Raw genomic sequence first — 18,938 nt, 5'->3', positions numbered from 1 at the left:
ACCCAGCTGCTTGCTGGTGCATGGTTGTTCTGAATACCACAGCATGCTGATGCTTGTGCTGGAGCAGACTGGGCTTTTCCCTCTTGGCTGTTGATGCTCAAGACAGAATGCATCCTGTGATGAAAGGAAATCATGCACAATGCAGTTCAAAGTAGCAAAACTGTTTGCTGAGCTGGCAGGAAATTTAATTTAGCACATGGGACTTTATGCTGCAAAGATTAAATATTCTTATTCAGATGAGAATGAAAACCTTGTGATTGCCTTATCAACTGAAACATGTGTAGGGCTTCCAGTAACCAAGCCATAAAAGCACTGATATACTTGTGCACTTTATAAAGGTCTTCCTAGTCCTTCCTCTTGTTCCTCTGAAAATGGTTTTGCTAAGAAGGGATGACTGCCTGTACTACTGGCATAACCTCACCCAGTTTGCAGTTTATCATGTTATTGATACCAGTTCAGCTCAACAGTGTCAAATGGGTGGGGTGCAGACAAGGGAATATGAGTTCAGGGCAGGCTGGTAAGTTTCCTCTTTCTTGCTCTTTAGTTCCTTTTTCCATAAAATCCCCCAGGCTTACATTAAATGATTCTGGTATTTAACAGCCTGATTTAACTTTTGAAGAAAGAAACATCTGTATTTTGCTTCTTCTCGAATTGTGTTCTTTCACACAGAAAAGTGTCAGTGCCAGGATCTAACCATGTAGATGCACTACAAACTCCTGTATTTTCACATCCTAGCACCCTGAGCTGCAGACTGGATGCTGCAGAAAACCTGCTGGCAAGACTCTGGGAAACCATTACTACATGCTTAGCATGGAGTTATTCTCTTCTCCTTTTCTTCCCGAGGCTGCTGCTACTGGTCATTGTCATTTAGAGGATATCAGACTAACAGGAGATTTGATGTCATCTCTCAGGCCTCACTTCCTGCAGAACACAAGCACCTGCCACAGTAGCGGAGCTGTCACTTATTCACTTGGTTGAGACCCGGTGTGGCCAGTCCTACCAAACTGGTCAAATCCCAAGTAACACAGCCCTGAGGTGGCACACTACGGTCGCTGGGATGGCAAGGATGGGTGGCTTCGTGCTCAAATGCAGGGAGTCATCTGGGGGACAGTTCACTCGAGCAAGGCCAACACCAGCAATGCTCATGAGACTGAAGAGCAGCAGAGTTGAGCAGAAACAGAGCTCCCACTCACAGAAGTCCTCTCAGGGTCCTGTGACAAGTGTTGTGGGTGTCTGTGCTCCAAATCCTCTTCCTGCCACTACCAAAGTGTGTTGGAGTAAGAAGTCTGCTTATGTAGTAAGGACCTGCAGAATGCTGCTTCAGTAAAAGCTACCAGAGGAAGATAATACAGAATTTTCTTAGCAGCCTATTAAAAGAGAATATTAGTAATATTTATAAGAGTATTAATAATAGCCATGTAATTTCCAGTTTTCACAAGAGCTCAAACCATTTTTAGGTGATTCATGAAGTCAGTCTGGCATCATTTTCCTGTCAGGAAGTTAGAGCAACTTTTGCAGGCAACATACAGAAAGCTGAGTGCTCTGCATTACAGTTCAGAAGATCAGGAGATCCCTTTGTTCAGGGATCCTGACGTTAAAAGAAGAAATTCCTTGTTTATGCGCTGCCTTGGCCTATTAGCCTTGGTTGTTACTATTAAAAGTTCTTTCAGAGCACTCTGGGTGATCAGATTCATGAACATCTTTCTATAACCAGCAAAGCATTAGCTAGAACAAAAATAAAGAAGAAAAATAACCTCCTAAAGTCTGCCTTTCTACAGGTAATGCATCTTTGAGTATGAATTTCAAAGTGGGTAGAGAACACGCTTCTGCTTGGCATGGAAATAAATAGTGGAAATAATAAAAAAACAGGAAATATTCTTAGCTTATCAGTTCCATGGGTGTATTAGCAACTTAGATGAGAATAGTTTTCATGATGAAAAGTTAACTGTGCATGTTTCTGAACTGTTATTGCAAAATAAGAGGAAGGGGGAAGTTTAATAACTACTGTTTTGGGTTGGGCTCCTTTCTGTGCTTTTACATATCTTTTAACAGCTGTGGGCAGGGGACCATGGAGCAGACATGTTTCTGTTCTCAAATGGAAAAAAATAACCTTCAGAAATTTTCATTGGACAATATTCAAAAACTAAGAGCATTTAAATTTTTCCTCAGGCAAGAAGCTGTTTTACAAAAAGACAAATTGCAGGAACCACCCAAACAGACCAAAATTTTCAATAATTTTTTTTTTTAGGTTTGTTTTAACATAGTCTTCATTTTCACACTCCACCTATTGGGTGTGAATTCACCTAATTTCACAATTTTGGTGTGACCTATTTCACACCCAACTTATTAAACAGCACTGCATGAACAACTTTTAGATAATGAGAAAAATTGGTTAGTAAAATAATATTTTAGAGGAAGGTCAACATCTTGAAAATGTAGATGTTTAAAGTTACGTTAATAAATGTTTAGGTTTGGCCTCCTACAGAGGAATATTTTGCTTTTTCATAAGTTCTGGACATGTGCAAGTCCCACTGGAGATGAGAACAGGTGCTACTTTGAAAGTCAAATAACTTTTCTAGAAACTTATAGATGTATTCCGAGGTACAGATTTTCTTTCTAGAATGGGCAAATCAATGCTAGCTAAGCTCCTAATACATTTAAGCCTTCTAAAAATCTTTTCTCATGGACTCAGACTTTTAATATGCAAATTCGAAGTCTGCTTTGCTCAAGAGTCCACACTGTTGCTGTCTCTCCATGACAGCTGATGTCATGGTGGGAAATGTTTAGCAAAACTGTAGTGTAGGCAATGCCAGAGAGGCTCATTCTAGTGTTTTTGGGAAGCACTTCAAGGCAGCAGTGCAGCAGAGCATTTAGTTTGTGTGTTATACTCAAGCCCAGATGCAGCCACATTGTCTTCAACAAATTGGGTAAATAATGCAAGTTAAAGAAAGAGCTGACAGAACTCTGCCAGATCAGAGGCTGACAGGGCAGACAGTCAGACTCTGGCCAAATGGAGCTTTTTTCCTATACAATGGGACCCTCTGCTCCGGCTTTGATTCTTTCTTTACCACCCTGTATCATACCACCTCTTCAATTCCCAGAGCCTCCCCAGAAAGCATCAGATCTCTTTAGTGACTGAATTAGCTGTTTGTTTGCCCATGGCACTGTGCTGATGTTTTCCAAAGTCCTCTTTGGGAAGCTCTCCTTTGCATTATTTGGTGCCATATAAGGGTCTTAATTTTTACAAAGGTTACTTACAGACACTGGATTTTTTGCTAATTCTTGCTAATTTCATCTGGCTGGGGCTGACACCAACTCTCTGCCTTGCGTGACCTCTTGTGAAGAGGAAGCAAGATGATCCTTTTTTGTTTTTTTCACAACTGGTCTCTAGAGGAGAAATTCCAAATTCAAGCTGCAGTGCTCTGCAATGCAATTCCCTCCTGACGTCCTCTTCCAGCCTCTCTTTACTGTAAATTGCAAGGACTTCATTGAGCTGGAAGCCTCCCCTGGCATTGTACACGTAGCAGACAGCAGTATTTCCACACAGCTCCCTCCTGATCCAACTGTGGCTATGGAGACTCTGAATGGGGATGGTTGTGGAGACTTTAAATGGGCTGGAGACCTGTGGAGGATGGGTGCAGTTGCAAAAACTGCCCAAAGCAAGGAAGTCAGATGTGCAAGGGAGACCAACAGCAGCATCAGTGTCAGCACTTCTGAGTCATCTCCCTGTTGGAACCAAGCACAATAGTGACACTGCCCAGCCAATGCCTTCCTTGCAAAGAAGTAATTTATTTTTCACCCTCTGTAAGATGAAGGTCTTCCTTTCTTTAAGCTCATGAAACCACCCTCTGTTTACTGAGTTCAGTTGCATTTAAGCAACTTGTGTGTGTTACATTGCAGACGAGTTCCTTGGTATTTATGCAATGGGAAAAAATTCAGATGAGTAAACTCGTGTTTTATGACTCAGCAGACATTGTCTCTGTTTCTGGCTCTCACACAATCTCTTTCTTCAACCTTGGGCAAGCTCCTTAAGCACTTACTGTGCCATCTCTAAACAACTTCCCTTATCGGTGTCTCCCCTTCTCTCCATCATCTCCTTATTGCAAATGTTATCCTACATATTTGTGTAGCACTTACCAGCAAAGAAACTTTGCTCCTCATAATCCCAAGGCATCAGTGGAATTAAGAGGAATATCTGAGTAATGAAACCACACCATTTCCTTATCCTTTAACATGTCCTCTGGATGTCTTCCAAAAATTGCCAAACTAGAAACTAGAGCACTAATAAGAATGTATCTCTTGTCATGTAGTTTGGCTAAAGGTTCCAGAAATAGGGAACTTTGAATGCTGAAAGACTCAGCACAGATGCTGTGCCGGCAGGGAACAAGGATGCAAAGGGAGAATTGGAGCCATGAGCTGCCTGGCAGCTACTGCAAAGAGCGAAGCTCTATTTATTCACTGTAACATTCTCTGTCTCATCTTCTTCCTGCCAGAGTGTTGTGCATAGGTGACGGAACCCAGAAAATACACTTTGTTACCTCCCCATATGCTTAGAGTTATCAGGAGATACTTTTCTCAGGGGTCTGCCTCCTGTAAGACATTCCCAGGCACAGATCAAGGAAAGGGAAAGTGAAATACTCCCTAAAGAGCTGCCTTTGCAGATGTTACAACATATGAGATACCATAAGGTACCTCTATACCTGTATCACCAGTAAGCACAGTACCACATAACTAAAAAGTTCTGAAGTCCAGGAAAAGCTGTCAGCAGCCACAGTAGTAGGTTTGAAGAAGAAATAAATGCCAAAGACAGGACTAAATGAGAACACCCTTCTCAATCAGTTTCAGATGGGCCCAGTTTTGCCACTCAGAGGCAGCTGGGCGGGACTGGTCTCTCTCGGCAGTACCCAAGGGCTTTATAAGCGTTTGCATGGCAGTAGCTCCCTGTTTGATCTGCTCTCCCAAGCAATATTTCTGTACCAAGACCTAGTGGATTCCTCAGCACTGCAATGTCTCCTGCAGCCTGAGGGAACTCCCGCAATCTCCCCATGGCAAGCTGCTAAGGTGTGTGGGATAATTCTGTTTAGGAGGTAGCCCAGGGTTAGGAGACAAGAGGATAGCACAGTCTTTCCAGAGTCCTGCTCCAGTTGGAGAGGGATTTCTGTGGTCTGTTATGAAGTGCTGGATGTTTACATTTTGCTTTTCCTGTCGGAAGAAATAGATCTGGCAAACAGCCAGCAAGCTATTTCTGGAAAACTACTTTCCTGGTAATTAAAAGCACCTGGGCAGACTTTCCTTGTCCAAACAGCACTGTCTGCTCAGGCCAGGCTTTTAGGGTCAGGGTTTCAGTCACTGAACAGCTTTAGCAGTGGCAGGAACTCAAAAATTCAAGGTGTTCCTTCTTTACCTCATGCATCTTGAATGTCGATTTGTGACCCAAGTTAAAGATGACAAAGGACTGAATGAAAGTCTGTGACCTCTAAAGTGTCAAAAGCTCCTCAAACCCCTTCTGGCTCTGCCAGGTGTTCAAAGATCATGAGAAGAACTTAGAAATCATGTGTTCTCTGCCCCACCCCTCCCACCTTCTCGGTTATGATTCTTTAGGGAACTTTTGGATCATTTTTCAGGATCCAACCATATTTCATCTTAAAAAAAGCTTAGAGTCTTTCCCGCTTGTGACGCAAATGCAAGTCCTTCTGCAAAGAAAAAACCCACTGTCATGAGGTTGGCAGCCAGACTCTTAAAGGTGGTGCTGCTGTAGTTGAAGTGAAATTAAATCAGAGAAATAGAGATGACTGCAATTATTTATAGTTGGCTGGAAGCAAGATCAGACTTCGCACTGCATTTAGGCCGCTGCTACTTCCTTACTAGCTGTACTAGTCCATGGGTGTCTCCTAGAGAATGCATTGTGGCTATCTGCCGATGTCTGGGAAGGGCAGGGGGCCTGTCAGGGCCTCCTGAGAGCAAGGTTATCTGTTGGCTAAAGTTATCTTTCAGCGTATTCTCCCAGAGCCTAGGTGAGGCAGTAAAGCTCACGTGGCCAAAGCAAGTGCTGTAGCTAGTGGGATACCAAGAGGGAACATGGCCCACATTTGTGGATAAATGAGTTATAGAAGTAACAGGACGTGGATGGCAGTCTTCTGTGTCCGGAGGAGGAGGGCTGAGGAATAAGGGGAGGCAAATTAGGGAATCTTCTTGGCAGTGACTCTCTAGAAAGGAATAGCACCACCAATTACTGCTAAATAAATTCCTCACCTCTTCTGTTTCTCTGCTAAAGCTCTTGCTTTTCTTTTGCCTATGCCCATCTTAACTTCTACCTCAGCCCATGCTTTTATACAACACCACATCAGAAAGGCCAGTGCATACAAGAAAGGGAGAGAGTTACTCCATCAAGTCTTTAATCCGCTAAAGAAAAATCTAAATTATTTCTCTTATCTATAAGGCTTGTTTAGAAAATCGAAACTTCTAATGAGCATGCAGACAGCAATCAAGATTAATTTTTCTGTATCTTAAGACCTGGGCAAGTTAAAACCTGAGGACCTCTTGAGAAGGAGGGCAGCAAATACAATTTTGATAGTTAATCAGAATCTCTTGGCTACTCAGATCAACATATTCATGGTTTTAACTTTAATTTTTGAATCATCTACCTTTAGACAAAGACTTGCTGCATCCTGGAGATACATACTCCTTGTAGAATCAGAACTGGCTTATAGACTAGGTAAGATTGATGCTGCAACAAATCATATAAATTGGGTCGCAGTTATCTCACCAAACCACATATTAATAGTAAAAGCAAGATCAAGTTCTGGTGAAGAAAGAATACGATTTCTAGAAGAGAAACTTAATCAGTTTTATTCCCCAGATTAATTAAGTATGCTGGATATAGGAAATGAATTAATTTTGAAAATGCTCCATTATAATTCCCTCTGATAATCACTGAGAAGCATAAGCACATCCTCCATTATCTCCTGCTTTCCTCAGATACAGGGATTAGAAATCATTCAAAAGGGCACACTGCTTTGAAACTACAAGACACCCACCTGCCTGGGACCCAGGCAAGGCTGGTCACATCGTTGCAGTAGATGGGCATGGTGAGTACTCTCATGACAATGATTGTTTTCCCTTCGTCTCTCATTAAGTGTCTCTCTTAGAGTGCATTAGCACAAAAAAGCCAGTGACTGGGAGTGAAGATCTTAGTCCTAGCAGAAAGCCTCAGCACTGCCTGCTTTGTCAAAGATGACAGCACAGTCTGACAGAAAACCCATGCAATGTGTTTATGGCCTCTCCTGCAGTGCTTGCAGCTGCAGAATGAGTCTTACCTCTGCTGAGTGCAGTAGCAACAATGCTCCTTCAACAAGAAAAAAACCCTACTTTCAAAGTTTTCTTCCTTTTGACCTCCTGATTTCATGTTTGGGACAGTTTGTTTTATTCCTTATCAGCTGCTTTAAATCTTTATTTCCTTGCTTTGGTGTCACCTGGAGGTATGAGTTTTGTGGAGAAATAAGGCAATAATTTTCTGCTATGCCCTGATATCTGTTTCCCCCTCACTCTATTCTCTTCCTGTTTCCATTCTCACTGGACACTGTTATTTCTTGCCAAAAAAGAGAGGTTTTGCAGTGACACAGTTAATTTGAGCAACTGTACTGCTGTAGAACTACATATAGTATTGACCTGGAAGGAGTTATGTGCTTAATCTCTCAACTAGAAAAGAGGTGACAGGTACAGCTCCTCTGCCAGGCACTCCTGGGGACGAAAAGACTGCAAAGCCACATCACCTCTGGCAGAGAACATAGTTCATGGAGCCATCGCCCTTCTGCAAGGTGTGCCTTGGAATTACTCTGCTCTTCAGCAGTGAGTAAAGAGGACAAGTATAGAAAGTAACAAACGATTCCTTGTTTTCATAACGTGTAAAGCTGTTGCAACAACTTATATCTGTATGGATGCACTCTGGGAAGTTCAGGATCTTTCAGAAAAAGGAAGTTTTCCCTTTTGAGAGGACAGATTATTCACCCAACCTTTTAAGCTGTCAGCTGTAAAATTAACTTGGACTATTGCTGGTGAGTGCCTATTGAAGTAGATTGAATCTAATCCATCAGTTTTTAAAAGGACTTCTACCTTCCACAGAGATTGTTAGTTGTGGATGTGGCTTCCTTGCCCTTTGGACTCCTGTTTACTTGGGGAGCAGAAGCACTGTTCAGAACAGCCTGTTTAACTAAGGAATTGCAGGCGGAAGCAGTGCACACACAAACTAATAATCCTAAAAGCAATCTGCTGGTGCATCGATGTTCTCATGCAAGAAGGAGACGGGAACAGCAATAGCAATACTTCATTATTTGATATATGGTTTATTATTTCACTTACTAGAGTTTAGTGAACATTCATGTAAAAGCTTTTCCCAGTAGCATCGGGAGGCTGTACAGCACTGACTGGGTTCAAGTGGTAGATGGAAGGGAGGTTTAAAAATAGATATTTGAAAAAATGTTACCAAAACCCAGAAGCTGGGATTTTTGAAAAGCATGTATCAAGCTAGGCACTTGGCTCTCAATGAGAGTTGAAAGGCCAGCATAAGAATTTGGCCAGCTAAGCCTCAGCATGTCTTAAAGGATGTTTAGGGCTGTTGTGCCACAGTAAATAGCAGGCTGTTGCCAAAACATCATTTCCAGTCAGACAGGACAAGTAAACAAACAAAGATCAGAGCATATCACCAGGCATTAGAATTGCAAGTGCAGGGATGCAAATTCAGAGCCAGGGAGTTCAACCATGATAGCTGGGATGTGAACTGATAATTTTTGATGTCAGGTTTTGTCTTCTTCCCAGGCAAATGTCTTCCTAGCCTTCTTGCCATCTTGCTGTTTAAGCTAAGGGTCGCTGCCAAGCTGCTTGAAACCATCCCAATTCAACTACAGCAGTTTGAGCACAGTAAATAGGACCTGATACCCACCAAGAGAAGCCTTAAGATATCTTTCTGATGTACAATGATGGATCCAAGTATTTCAGGGATTCAGTCTCACCTCTTCCTTTTCTCCTTTTTGCTTCCTGTCATTTTTGTGTACCTTTGTAAAAAGATGTTTACCTTAAAGCAGGCATTTGTGCAGAAAAACACTGGTTATGTGTAAAACAGGCCAGTTGCATTCCAGCCAGTAGTTTTATTGCTCAGAAAACTGCTTCTCCCACTTTTATGGTATTGCCAAATATACATTGCCATGAAAACAGTCCATGCTTCAGTACCATCAGTTAAATGAGCACAAGATGATGTGCCTATATTTTAGGGGCAATCTCTGCAATGGACCAAAAGGTAAATGACCCTGAAGATGCTAATTGGTCTCCTAGGATGTCCATAAACAGTCCTTTCCTGATATGGTTGACATGCATCACACTTGGAAGACAACTGTACTTCTGCATCATTTCTCCACATTATTATTTATGGGGAAAAGCAGGGGGGGTAGGGTTAGAGTTTTGTTAATAAGCAAAAACACGTTATAAAAGCCCAGCATTCAAACTGTGCTCTACCCTCCCACCACAATTTATAATGTCAAAAGAAAGGGAAAAGGAGGCTGACTCATTTTGTCAAAGAATTTCAGTAGATTTAATTTTTAACCTTTTAATTTTTTCCTTCTTTAATGGATATCTGTCACCTTGGGATTTCAGTGGTCATCTGTGACTCTGGAACAACAATCCTTTGATGTGGAAATCTTGGTGCTGTTTAACCATCGATGTTTTCGCAAGTGGTGTCACAACCATGGTTTTTCTGACAAGTTTCCTAAGGTTTCATTGCTTAAAGGTGGCAGGATGTGTTGTAGAAGGTCATGGCAGATGGGACTTGAGGACAGCATGAGGTATCAAGCCACTCCCTTTTCTAATGCCCTTGACAGAGGTTGCCAGTCATGCACACACCTGCTGGTTTACAGGTGACAGGTGATTTCACTCATTCTCAAGGGCAGACTCAGCTGTCGTAATGTTTTGTACCACCAAGTTATCTTGGTGTTATTTCATTTGGATTATATGGTGTCATTTATGGGACTTAAATAGTAATTGAAAGTGATTCTGCTGAAGCTTTATACACTGAGAAAAATGTATGGCTTTCTTTCCTGAGCTTGGAGACAAGGACAAAAAACTTGGCAGGTGGAGAAGGGGAAATGTTTCTGCCAGCTTCTGGTATTTCCCAGAATCCTGCCAGTCACTGCTTCCTGGCTCTCTATGCCACCTCAGAGCTCTAGCTGCTGTGTTGGGCAGCTGAGCTATGGCTGTACCTTTTGGTAATATGACAGGGACTACCTATCCTGAGCAGGGCTTTCCTCTTGCCCTTTCTGCAAGTCTGAGTAAGACTGATGGATATTTATTGTGCTAGAGCCCTTTGGAACCCATGACACTACTCCTGGCTGAAGCCAAGTGATTACATGGGACCTTGCATTGGTGAGACAAGCTGTAGGACCATGACTTCTTTCCTACTGGAACAGAGCCCATTCGTTCCTGCATAGAAGATGACCTGTTTAAAAGGCTGGTGGCTGTTCGAACTCAAATCACTTACAAAAATGTTCTGTTGTGTTAGAAGTAGCTCAGGTACTGTAGAATCATGCATATGCTGAGTTGGAAGGGACCCACAAGGATCCCAAGAAGTCCAGCTCCTGGCCCTGAACAAGAGAACTCCCAAAATCACACCATGTGCATTGTCCAAACTCTGTCAGGCTTGGTGCTGTGACCACTCCCATGGGGAGCCTGATCCAGTTCCCAACCACCCTCTAGGTGAAGAACCTTTCTCTAATATCCAACCTGAACCTCCCCTGACACAGCTTCAGGCCATTCCCTTTGGTCCTGTCACTGGGCACCACAGAGCAGAGATCAGAGTCTGCCCCTCCTCTTACCCTCACGAGGAAGTTGTAACTGCAGTGAGGTCTCCCCTTAGTCTCCTTCAGGCTGAATGGACCAAGTGACCTCAGCTGCTCCTCATACAGCTTCCCCTCCAGGCCCTTCACCATCTTCATAGCCCTTCTTTAGATGCTTTCTCATACCTTTATATCTTTCTTATATTGTAGCACTCAAAACTGCCCCCAGGACTCGAGGTGAGGCTGCACCCATGCAGAGCAGAGCAGGACAATCACCTCGCTTGACCTCACCTCCCTTGATAGGCTGCTGCTGCTGTGCCTGAGGCATCCCAGGACACAGTTGGCCCTCGTGGCTGCCAGGGCAGCTGACTCAATGCTTTGGAGCGTGCTAGTCTGTGGGGTTTTAATGCATATTTTCCCTTCAATTGCTATGTGAAAGATATCCTCCCACTCACCTGCATTCCCACACAAAGGAAGCTGGCCACTGAGTGAACTTAAGGGATTGAAGGTGTTACCCACTTCCAAAAAGTCATTTTCAGCTATGGCACTTTAAAGTATTTTTGAAAGTTCCATTTAAAAAGAAAAAAAAAAAGAACAAAAAATATGTTTTCAGTTTTTCTTTGCTGGCCCCCACAGCAAAAATTTTCTTTTCCCCCTCATTCAAAATAAAATCATCTCAAACCTGGCCTGACCAGAACTCAGGTCAAGTTTCCTCTCATTGTAAGAAGTGACAGGTTTTCTTTGAATATCCTGTCTGTTTTACCCTCCATCTGAAAGATGGCTCTGCTAGCAGCTCAGTGCACCTTTAATTCCTTGTGATGAAAAAATAAATAGGTACTGTTTAGGACTTAAAATGCTACCAGTACCCCCTGCAGCTACAGGCTGTGGAGAGCTTGTACCAGCAGAAACCAGGTTAGAGCCACATCCAACATTTGAAACCTTCCTGCATCCCTCATGATGCTAGGACCATCCCCAGGTGAGGCATTTAGCCACTCTGTTTTTTCACCAAAGCTGCTGCAGAGTTTAGTGTTGTTTTCCTCTGTTGCAATGTAAAAGGAACTTGTAGTTCTGCTTGAGAGTTGTTCCCAAAAGACTCATCTCTGGGTTTGGTGGCACATGGAAGCCTGGAGGACCCTTTTAGGGTCTGAAGTGGTGTAACTAAGAGCCAGAGCAATGTCAACCAGAAAGTGCACTTTTGGCTCCCGTAGCTCCAGGGCACTCAGCAGTGATCGACAGGACAGAATTTCATTTGGAATTCTGTGTGAGTCACAGAGGTCCCATAATGTCTGAATCTGAGGACTTGCAAGGGTTAAGCAAAGCCACAGCACCTCTTGGACCTCAGCCTGTAATCACAGCAGAGAGCTTCCTCCTTTGTGAATGACAATAGTAACATCCACTGTTACATGTTACCTGTCTTGCTGAGGTAGCGAGCCACATGCTAATACACTTGTTTCTTGATAAGCTATATCCTTATGCTTTGCACTGTTTTGAATGTAAACAGTAGCCAAGGAATGTGCTACTTTCCCAGTCAGTGATGAATCCATCCAACCCAGGACCCTGTGTCCAGCAGTGGCATTAGCAGATTCTGTTCAGGAAGAGCAAACAAACCTGCCTGCTATCTGAGTACCATACCCAGCATCCAGACGTTACAGACTCATCTCTGCCTTCTCGCTGTTTATGGACATATTGTCCATGAATGTATCTACCCTCTTTTTGGAACTGCTCATACTATTTGCCTTTAAAACCTGCTGTGACTACATATTCCACAAGCTCATTGCCTGCCATTTAAGAAAGCACTTTATTATAACTGTTAAATTGGATTTAGTGAACAAGTTTTTCATTCATCTTATTTCCAGGGAGCTTTCTCCTCTCTTAATTGAGAACTCTCAGCTTTTTAAGGCTGCCTTGATAAGACAGCTGCACTATCATCCACATTTCTTTACCTGCCCTTCTTGGTACATTCCCTCAGTCCATTTTGTCCCTCTTGCAATGCTGAGAGCTGTGACAAGCCTCAGTCAGGATGTGAGTGCACCTGCGTTTTGCACATGGGCAAAACCATGCTTTCTGCATTGTTCTCAACTCCCTTCCTGATGATGCTCAACAATTTGATGCTTCTTCTGGCTGACACTGCACATTGAGCTGATGAATGAAACCGGGAATTACTAATGAGAATATGCTATTGTGATCAAGGCTGGCTGTGGTATACAGTTAAATATGGCCATTCTGATTTTTTTTCTTTTTTAAACCATATTCTATTGGCAGTTTCAGTGAAAGACAAATATTACCAGCCAGGGTAACTACTCCAAATTGGACAGCTTTGGGTCACTGTATTTTCTCAGTCTCCCCTTTCTGCCCAGAGCATTAGTAGTGTTCTTTATGGTGTGAACTAGAGCACCCATAAGTAAAACGCACATTCTTCCTGGATTTGTGTGCAGGGGCCCAACATGACTTAAACTTATGTCTCTTGTTCAAAAACTTGATCATAAGGATGTGGAATCACTTCTTTCTGACACTTCCATTTGAAGAGGTTTTATGACTCAGATGCACAAATTAACTTCCAGTGAGTTAAAAAGTAGAAGCTTTAGCCCAGAAGCAACACCTACCCAGTTTCATAAGCCTGTCACACATACAGCTTTAATAAGAGCCTGTAGAATAAACAAAACTCACCTATAGAAACAATTAGGCAGTAGCAGCTGTAATTCAGGGAATTTCCAGAAGATTAGTAACAAGCTGTGAAGAGCCTATGGCCTGAAATGCAACCTTGAGCCTCTAATTCCTAGGAAATTGCTTGTCTTGTGATGGTTATTGCTGCTGAGCAATTAGCACCTGGAAGAACTTTTAGAAATTTGGCTTTTAATTTCTCTTTTTCCATTTTCCAGTTCTGGCATGAATCACAGCTCCTTGACATCCATCTCTTCCTTGAGGTGTGCATGGGTAGCAGTGAACCAGAGCGTGCTTTAAAGGGCAGAAGCATTGATCGAAGGAAACAATCAGGTACACGTGTGATTCTTTCGCCATGGAACTCTCAAAATCTAATCAGAAAAGCTTTTTTGGAGCCCTCTTCCCAGAATTTTAAGCAGTCAGAAGGAGACAAATATTCCTTTAGAATCTGTACATAAAAAAAAAAGTTTGTTTGCTATCAGTTGTTTTCATTTTTTTCCTCCAATGAATCAAACAGAAATTGCATTTCTGTTTTATGTTACAAAATAATTACACTTTTTAGTGCCTGATGTTTCTAGGTACTTTTTTTTCCTTTTCTTGTGGCCACCTTCAGCATACATATCTTAGTTTATTCAGATGTCTATGAATCTTCATCGCTCACTCCTTCAGTGCAGACCCAGTTGGAAGCTGGATACTTCCAACACCCCAGAAATGTCTCTGGAAAGGAGTCAGTCCTTTCCTTGAGGTCTGGTAAGAGTCAGTCAGAGAGATACCCTGAAACAGCACCAAACCCATGATCTCTGTGTGCCAGTTTAACCCACTGTGCATAAATCCTGCTAATGGCATTAGTTATGGTTATAATTAAAGATATACTGTAGGGTAATTTTATGCTACAATCCTAGAAATACTCTGCTTAGAGATCTCTACAGGCAAATTTAATGCAGTTCTCTGCTATTTTGGATGCTCCAGAAATGAGACCAGATGTCCCAGAACTCCATAGGCCTCCTGGTTCAGGTACTTGACATACAAGCAGTCATATGACATACACTTGGCCACAAGTGTTAATGAGAAAGTAATTAGTTACAGATTCCATGTAGCTTGTATTTGAAAAGCCCCACCAGTTATACCAGATCCAGACAGATGTGGTGTGGTGAAAGGAGTTCAGCTTCCTATATTTTATATATATACATATATATATATTCCTACATATATATACAGTGATGTAGCTGCCCAGTTGCACTCTAGAGCAAAGAATTAACATAGCCTGAGAAATATAATGTCTCTTGCTTCTAAATTGGGTTCTGTGGCCTCTTAAATGAAGAAGAATGAGTGAACTTAAGAGTCCAAGGATATCTAGAGTCTGGAGATGACAACATCAGTTTGAAGATACTTAAAATTTTAACAGGTGAGAATCCCACTTCTTGCTTTCTTGGTGCATTTTAAATTCATTTATTTTTAAATTTAATTTTCTCTTTCAGGGCTGGTTGCCATTACTTTGGCATCAGTGAAAAGATTCCCACTGAATTTCAAGGACAACTGGATTAGTTACTAGGTTTTTGTACTGGAAAAGTATGCAAATAAAAAAAGCCACGCTGTTCCCACTGGGCTGGAGCCAAGGATGACCAAGTGTGTTCGCTCAAGTGCAGCTGTGGCACTTTAGGTGCAACCCAGACAGTGAAACCCAGTCTGGCGAGAAGCTGCAGTTTGGCAACTTAGACCCACTGGGGGTCTGCCCAGGCACAGGCAGCAGCAACAGGGAATTTATTTTATGAGTCAGAGCTGTAATTTCCAAATGGTAGGGTTTGATCTGCAGAAGTTATGTCAGCATAACAACTTCACAGCAGCCAGTGAGACTGCTGTCAGGTGGGTGGTTTACCAGGAGGAGTCTTCAGCTGGAAAACAATTCTCAGGTGCTTTGCACTGAATGGGAAGTGTAAAAAGTTTTATTAATGTTTTTTGTATAGTGTTTACTGCCTCATTTCAGTACTCCCTAACATCAACCCCCCCCCCCCCTTTTCTGAAGTAATTATCTATTTTCTACAAATCTTACTGATATGAAGGGATGCCTCTACACTGTCTAACTCCAGCTGCAGGTCTCAGCCTCCCTAACAAGGTATGTGTGTGCGCTTAGAGAATGACAGAATAGTTTGGGTTTGAAGGGAAGTTTAAAGGTGATCTAGTCCAGCTGCCCTGTGATAAGCAGGAACATCTCCAACTCCATCAGGTTACTAAGATCCCTGCCCAACATGTCCTTGAACATCTCCAGGGACAGTTCATCTACAACTGCCCTGGGCAACCTGTTCCAGTGATTCACCACCCTCACTGTAAAACTTTTCTTCCTTATATCTAGTCTGATTTGACCCTCTTTTAGTTTAGAACAATTCCCCCATGTCCTACATCAGCAGGCCATGCTAAAAAGTCTGTCCCCATCTTTCTTACAAGCTCCCTTTAAGTATTGAGAGGTTCTAATATGGTGTCCCTGGAGCCTTCTCTTTTCCAGGCTGAATAACCCCAATGCCCTTATTCTTGTGAATTTTCCCATGAATTCCCGTGGAAATAGTTGCTTCTGTAATGCTATGCATATGTTTTGAGGGCTCAGAAAAGGCAGGGAAATTACAAACATGTGAGCTCAGAACTTCTGAGAAAATGAGGACTGCCAGTGTTTCCGTAATTAAAGATATGCTCTGTAAACTGTCCCTGCCTCCCCCTTTCCCTTATCCAAGATGAATGAAATGTGGAACACTTCACTGAGCCTGGGAAGTAAAGTAAGGTTATAAAAGTGATTGCGTTTGATGATCTCACGTCCCTTTTGATGACAGGGATAAAACATGTCCAAAACAGTGCCTGGAGCGGGACGGGACTCTTTTGAGGGACCGTTTGGGGTTGAAGAATGGTGCAACAAGCAAAGCCCCTCACAAACCCTCGCCGGGGTGGCCTCGCATGTGGCAGCGCTTACCTCTGGCCGGCGGCGGGCCGGGCAGCGGAGTCTCCGGGGCCAAGTTAAGCTCGCCTTACCCCTGACCCTTCTGCGGATCGCCCGCCCTCGAGCACCGTGCCAGGGCCGGGCGGGCGGCGGGGCGCGCCCCGTGGTGCTGCTCCCTCCGCGGGCGCGCACAGAGACCGGGAAACTTTCGGAGGGAGCCACTTCCTCGCCCGGCCCGGCTTGGCGGGGGGAGATGTCAGATGCCGGCAGGGGGAGAGGGAGGGGGGAAGGCGGGGAAGCGCCAGCCGCAGCCCCTCCGCCGCTGCCAGGCGGCCATTTAAGCCGCGGGCGAGGGGCCGGCGGGAGGGGGCGAAGAGCGGCGGCGCAGGAAGGTGACCGGCCCGGCTCTCCGGCGGCCCGCTGCCCCGCTCGCCCCTCACCCCGCCCCGCGCAGGGCTTCCCCCGCGGCTCCGTCCCCCCGCCTCCCCTTAGGGCGGGGCGCGGGGAGGGCCGGGCCGCCGGGCGGTGCGGGGCTGAGCCCGGCCATGTCTCCGGGGGCGGCGGCGTCGGGCTGAGCGGCCGTGCGCGCAGCGGGGAGCGCTCTCCGCCACCATGAGGCGGCTGCCGCTGCCCTGCCTCCTGCTGCTGCTGCTGCCGCCGCTGCTGCTGCTGCTGGCCGAGGTGAGACCGAGCTGCGGGAGGCGGGGGGCTGCAGCACCTGCCCCTGCCGCGGCTCGGCGGGGAGCCGGCGGGGCAGGTGTGCGGCCGGGCTCCGGCTTTGTCCCGCAGCGGCTCCGCCGGTGCCGCCCGCGGAGGGGAGGGCAGAGGAAGCTGGAGGGCCGCGGCGTGGTCCGGCGGGAGCGTCGCTCATCTGGGGCGGGATCCCCCCGGTCTCCCCCTGCCCCCCGCCCGGCTGCAGGCGGGGGCTTTGCCGGGGCTTGACCCGGCAGCCGCGGGGATCCTTTTGGGGTACGAGGCTGCCTCGGTTGTTTTCGTGGGTAAAAGCTGCCCTGGGTACAACAGGGACGGCTCCCGTCTCCCCAGTGTTGTAGCCTGCCCTCCTCGTGTCGCTGCTGGTTAATTAGTAATAGGGTATTTGCGCATTGCCCGTGCCGGTGGTGCACATCACCCGCTGGATTACAGCCTTCGGGATCAGCGCGGAGTTTCCACGGGAAAATCCTGCCGTGGTGCGGAGCGAGCAGCCCTGGCAGTGCAGGGCAGCAGATCAGCAGGAGGCCTTGGCCAGCACGCTTGGCTTTGAGGCCCCGCTCTGTTCCCACGTGTGTTGCAGGATGTTCTTCCAAGAACACCTTTCAGTGATGGAAATCAGAATTGCTTGCCAGGTGACCCAACTCATGGGTCATGAGCATGCTGGCACAGTCTCACCCTTGCTTCCCTCAGCTGATGGTGTTTTCAGTGTTCCTGTAGGAGAGTGTCATGACTGCTCTGAACTAATGTTTTGGGGCTTGCTGAACTTTTGCTTCTAGGTGTACCCGCTTGCCCTCTCTGCCTCAATGGTTTCTGCTCCAAAAGTGTGAATGTGTGTTGAATAGGAACCAACGTGCACAGTAATCTGTGGTGACAGATCTGCCTGAGAGCCGCAAAACAGAGCTGTACTGCTGCTTTACTTTTTTGACTACTTTTTCCTTACCTTGCATTGGCACCAGCTTGTGATTATAGCCCGTGACTGTTGTAAACCTTTCCTTCCTCCTCTTGTCTGTTTCATTTTGGGGTACCTTGCAGTGTTTTGTCATTTGATCTCTGTTTGTTGTTGTACCAAGCCTATGTTTAAAAATCTCTTCTGAAAAAGAGGTAAAACTGAATTGGCTAGTAAAGTACACCAGCATTTTGGAAGAACACAGAGGAGGCCTGGACTGTCCTTGGGTACAGCCTTGCAGGATCTGCCTGCCATGACTTCTGCTGTTTGTAGTTTTTCTTCTCAAGCTGAGTATGAAATCCTCTGACTTAGTGATCTCTAATGTTCTCTAAGCCAGGCTCTTAATTGGTGTCTAGTACTAAAAACAGTGGATCCTCTCCCCAGTTATATGTAGTTATATTTATGCATTCATCATCTTGGGACCCAGCTGCGGACCCTCAAGTAAGTCTTGTTGTCCCTTGATGTTATCAGGGCTCCCATCAACAAGCTACAGGACACAGGTCAGATCTGCAGATCATGGTGTGGCTTGTAATTTTAGGTGGGAACTCTGCAGCTCATGGTGTCACTATTGAAACTGCAGAAGACAATATTCTTGATTGTGACTTAATTATGCCTGTGAATGTGAAGGCTGAGGCAAGGAAGTCTCAGTTCACCAGGCTTCTTAACCAGTGCTGATCAGCACCTGGTGGAGTTCTGAACATCAGGAGGACGTGCTTGAACCGCAGAGGGATGGGGCAAAAGGTCCTTTAGGATTCTTTCCTTAGAGGAGTGGGATGTAAACCAGGTACTCGCTGATGGTGTGATCCTGCAAATCATCCACTCACTTGAAATGACTAAATTTCACCATGACCACTTACATCAGGTAGGGGGGATAACT

The 18,938-nt window shown here is 44.9% G+C and overlaps 1 protein-coding gene and 1 long non-coding RNA gene across 10 annotated transcripts in view; one reads left to right on the top strand and one right to left on the bottom strand.

Moving 5' to 3' along the window:
* The window catches only part of LOC109146402, a 38,696-nt gene extending 21,820 nt beyond the window's left edge, over positions 1-16,876 (bottom strand). The window contains exon 1 of the long non-coding RNA XR_002048395.2: positions 16,438-16,876. This is a non-coding gene — a long non-coding RNA (uncharacterized LOC109146402). The remainder of the gene's footprint in view (positions 1-16,437) is intronic.
* Positions 16,877-16,926: 50 nt separating this feature from the next.
* Positions 16,927-18,938, top strand: part of PTPRJ (protein tyrosine phosphatase receptor type J) — a 74,293-nt gene continuing 72,281 nt past the window's right edge. For 7 of the 9 annotated variants that reach the window (XM_039552606.1, XM_039552612.1, XM_039552610.1 and 4 more), the window contains exon 1: positions 16,928-17,085. In XM_039552606.1, coding sequence (XP_039408540.1) covers positions 17,017-17,085 — 69 coding nt within the window. In that variant the 5' untranslated portion in view covers positions 16,928-17,016. Of the gene's footprint in view, positions 17,086-18,938 lie in introns of all 9 variants that reach the window. The other 2 variants (XM_039552611.1, XM_039552607.1) reach the window with 1 other exon arrangement.

The sequence above is a fragment of the Corvus cornix genome, chromosome 5, assembly GCF_000738735.6.
Source record: "Corvus cornix cornix isolate S_Up_H32 chromosome 5, ASM73873v5, whole genome shotgun sequence".
In the NCBI taxonomy this organism is placed as follows: Eukaryota; Metazoa; Chordata; class Aves; order Passeriformes; family Corvidae; genus Corvus; species Corvus cornix.
Note: the sequence above shows the minus strand (reverse complement) of the source record. Positions and strands in the feature narration are given on the sequence as shown.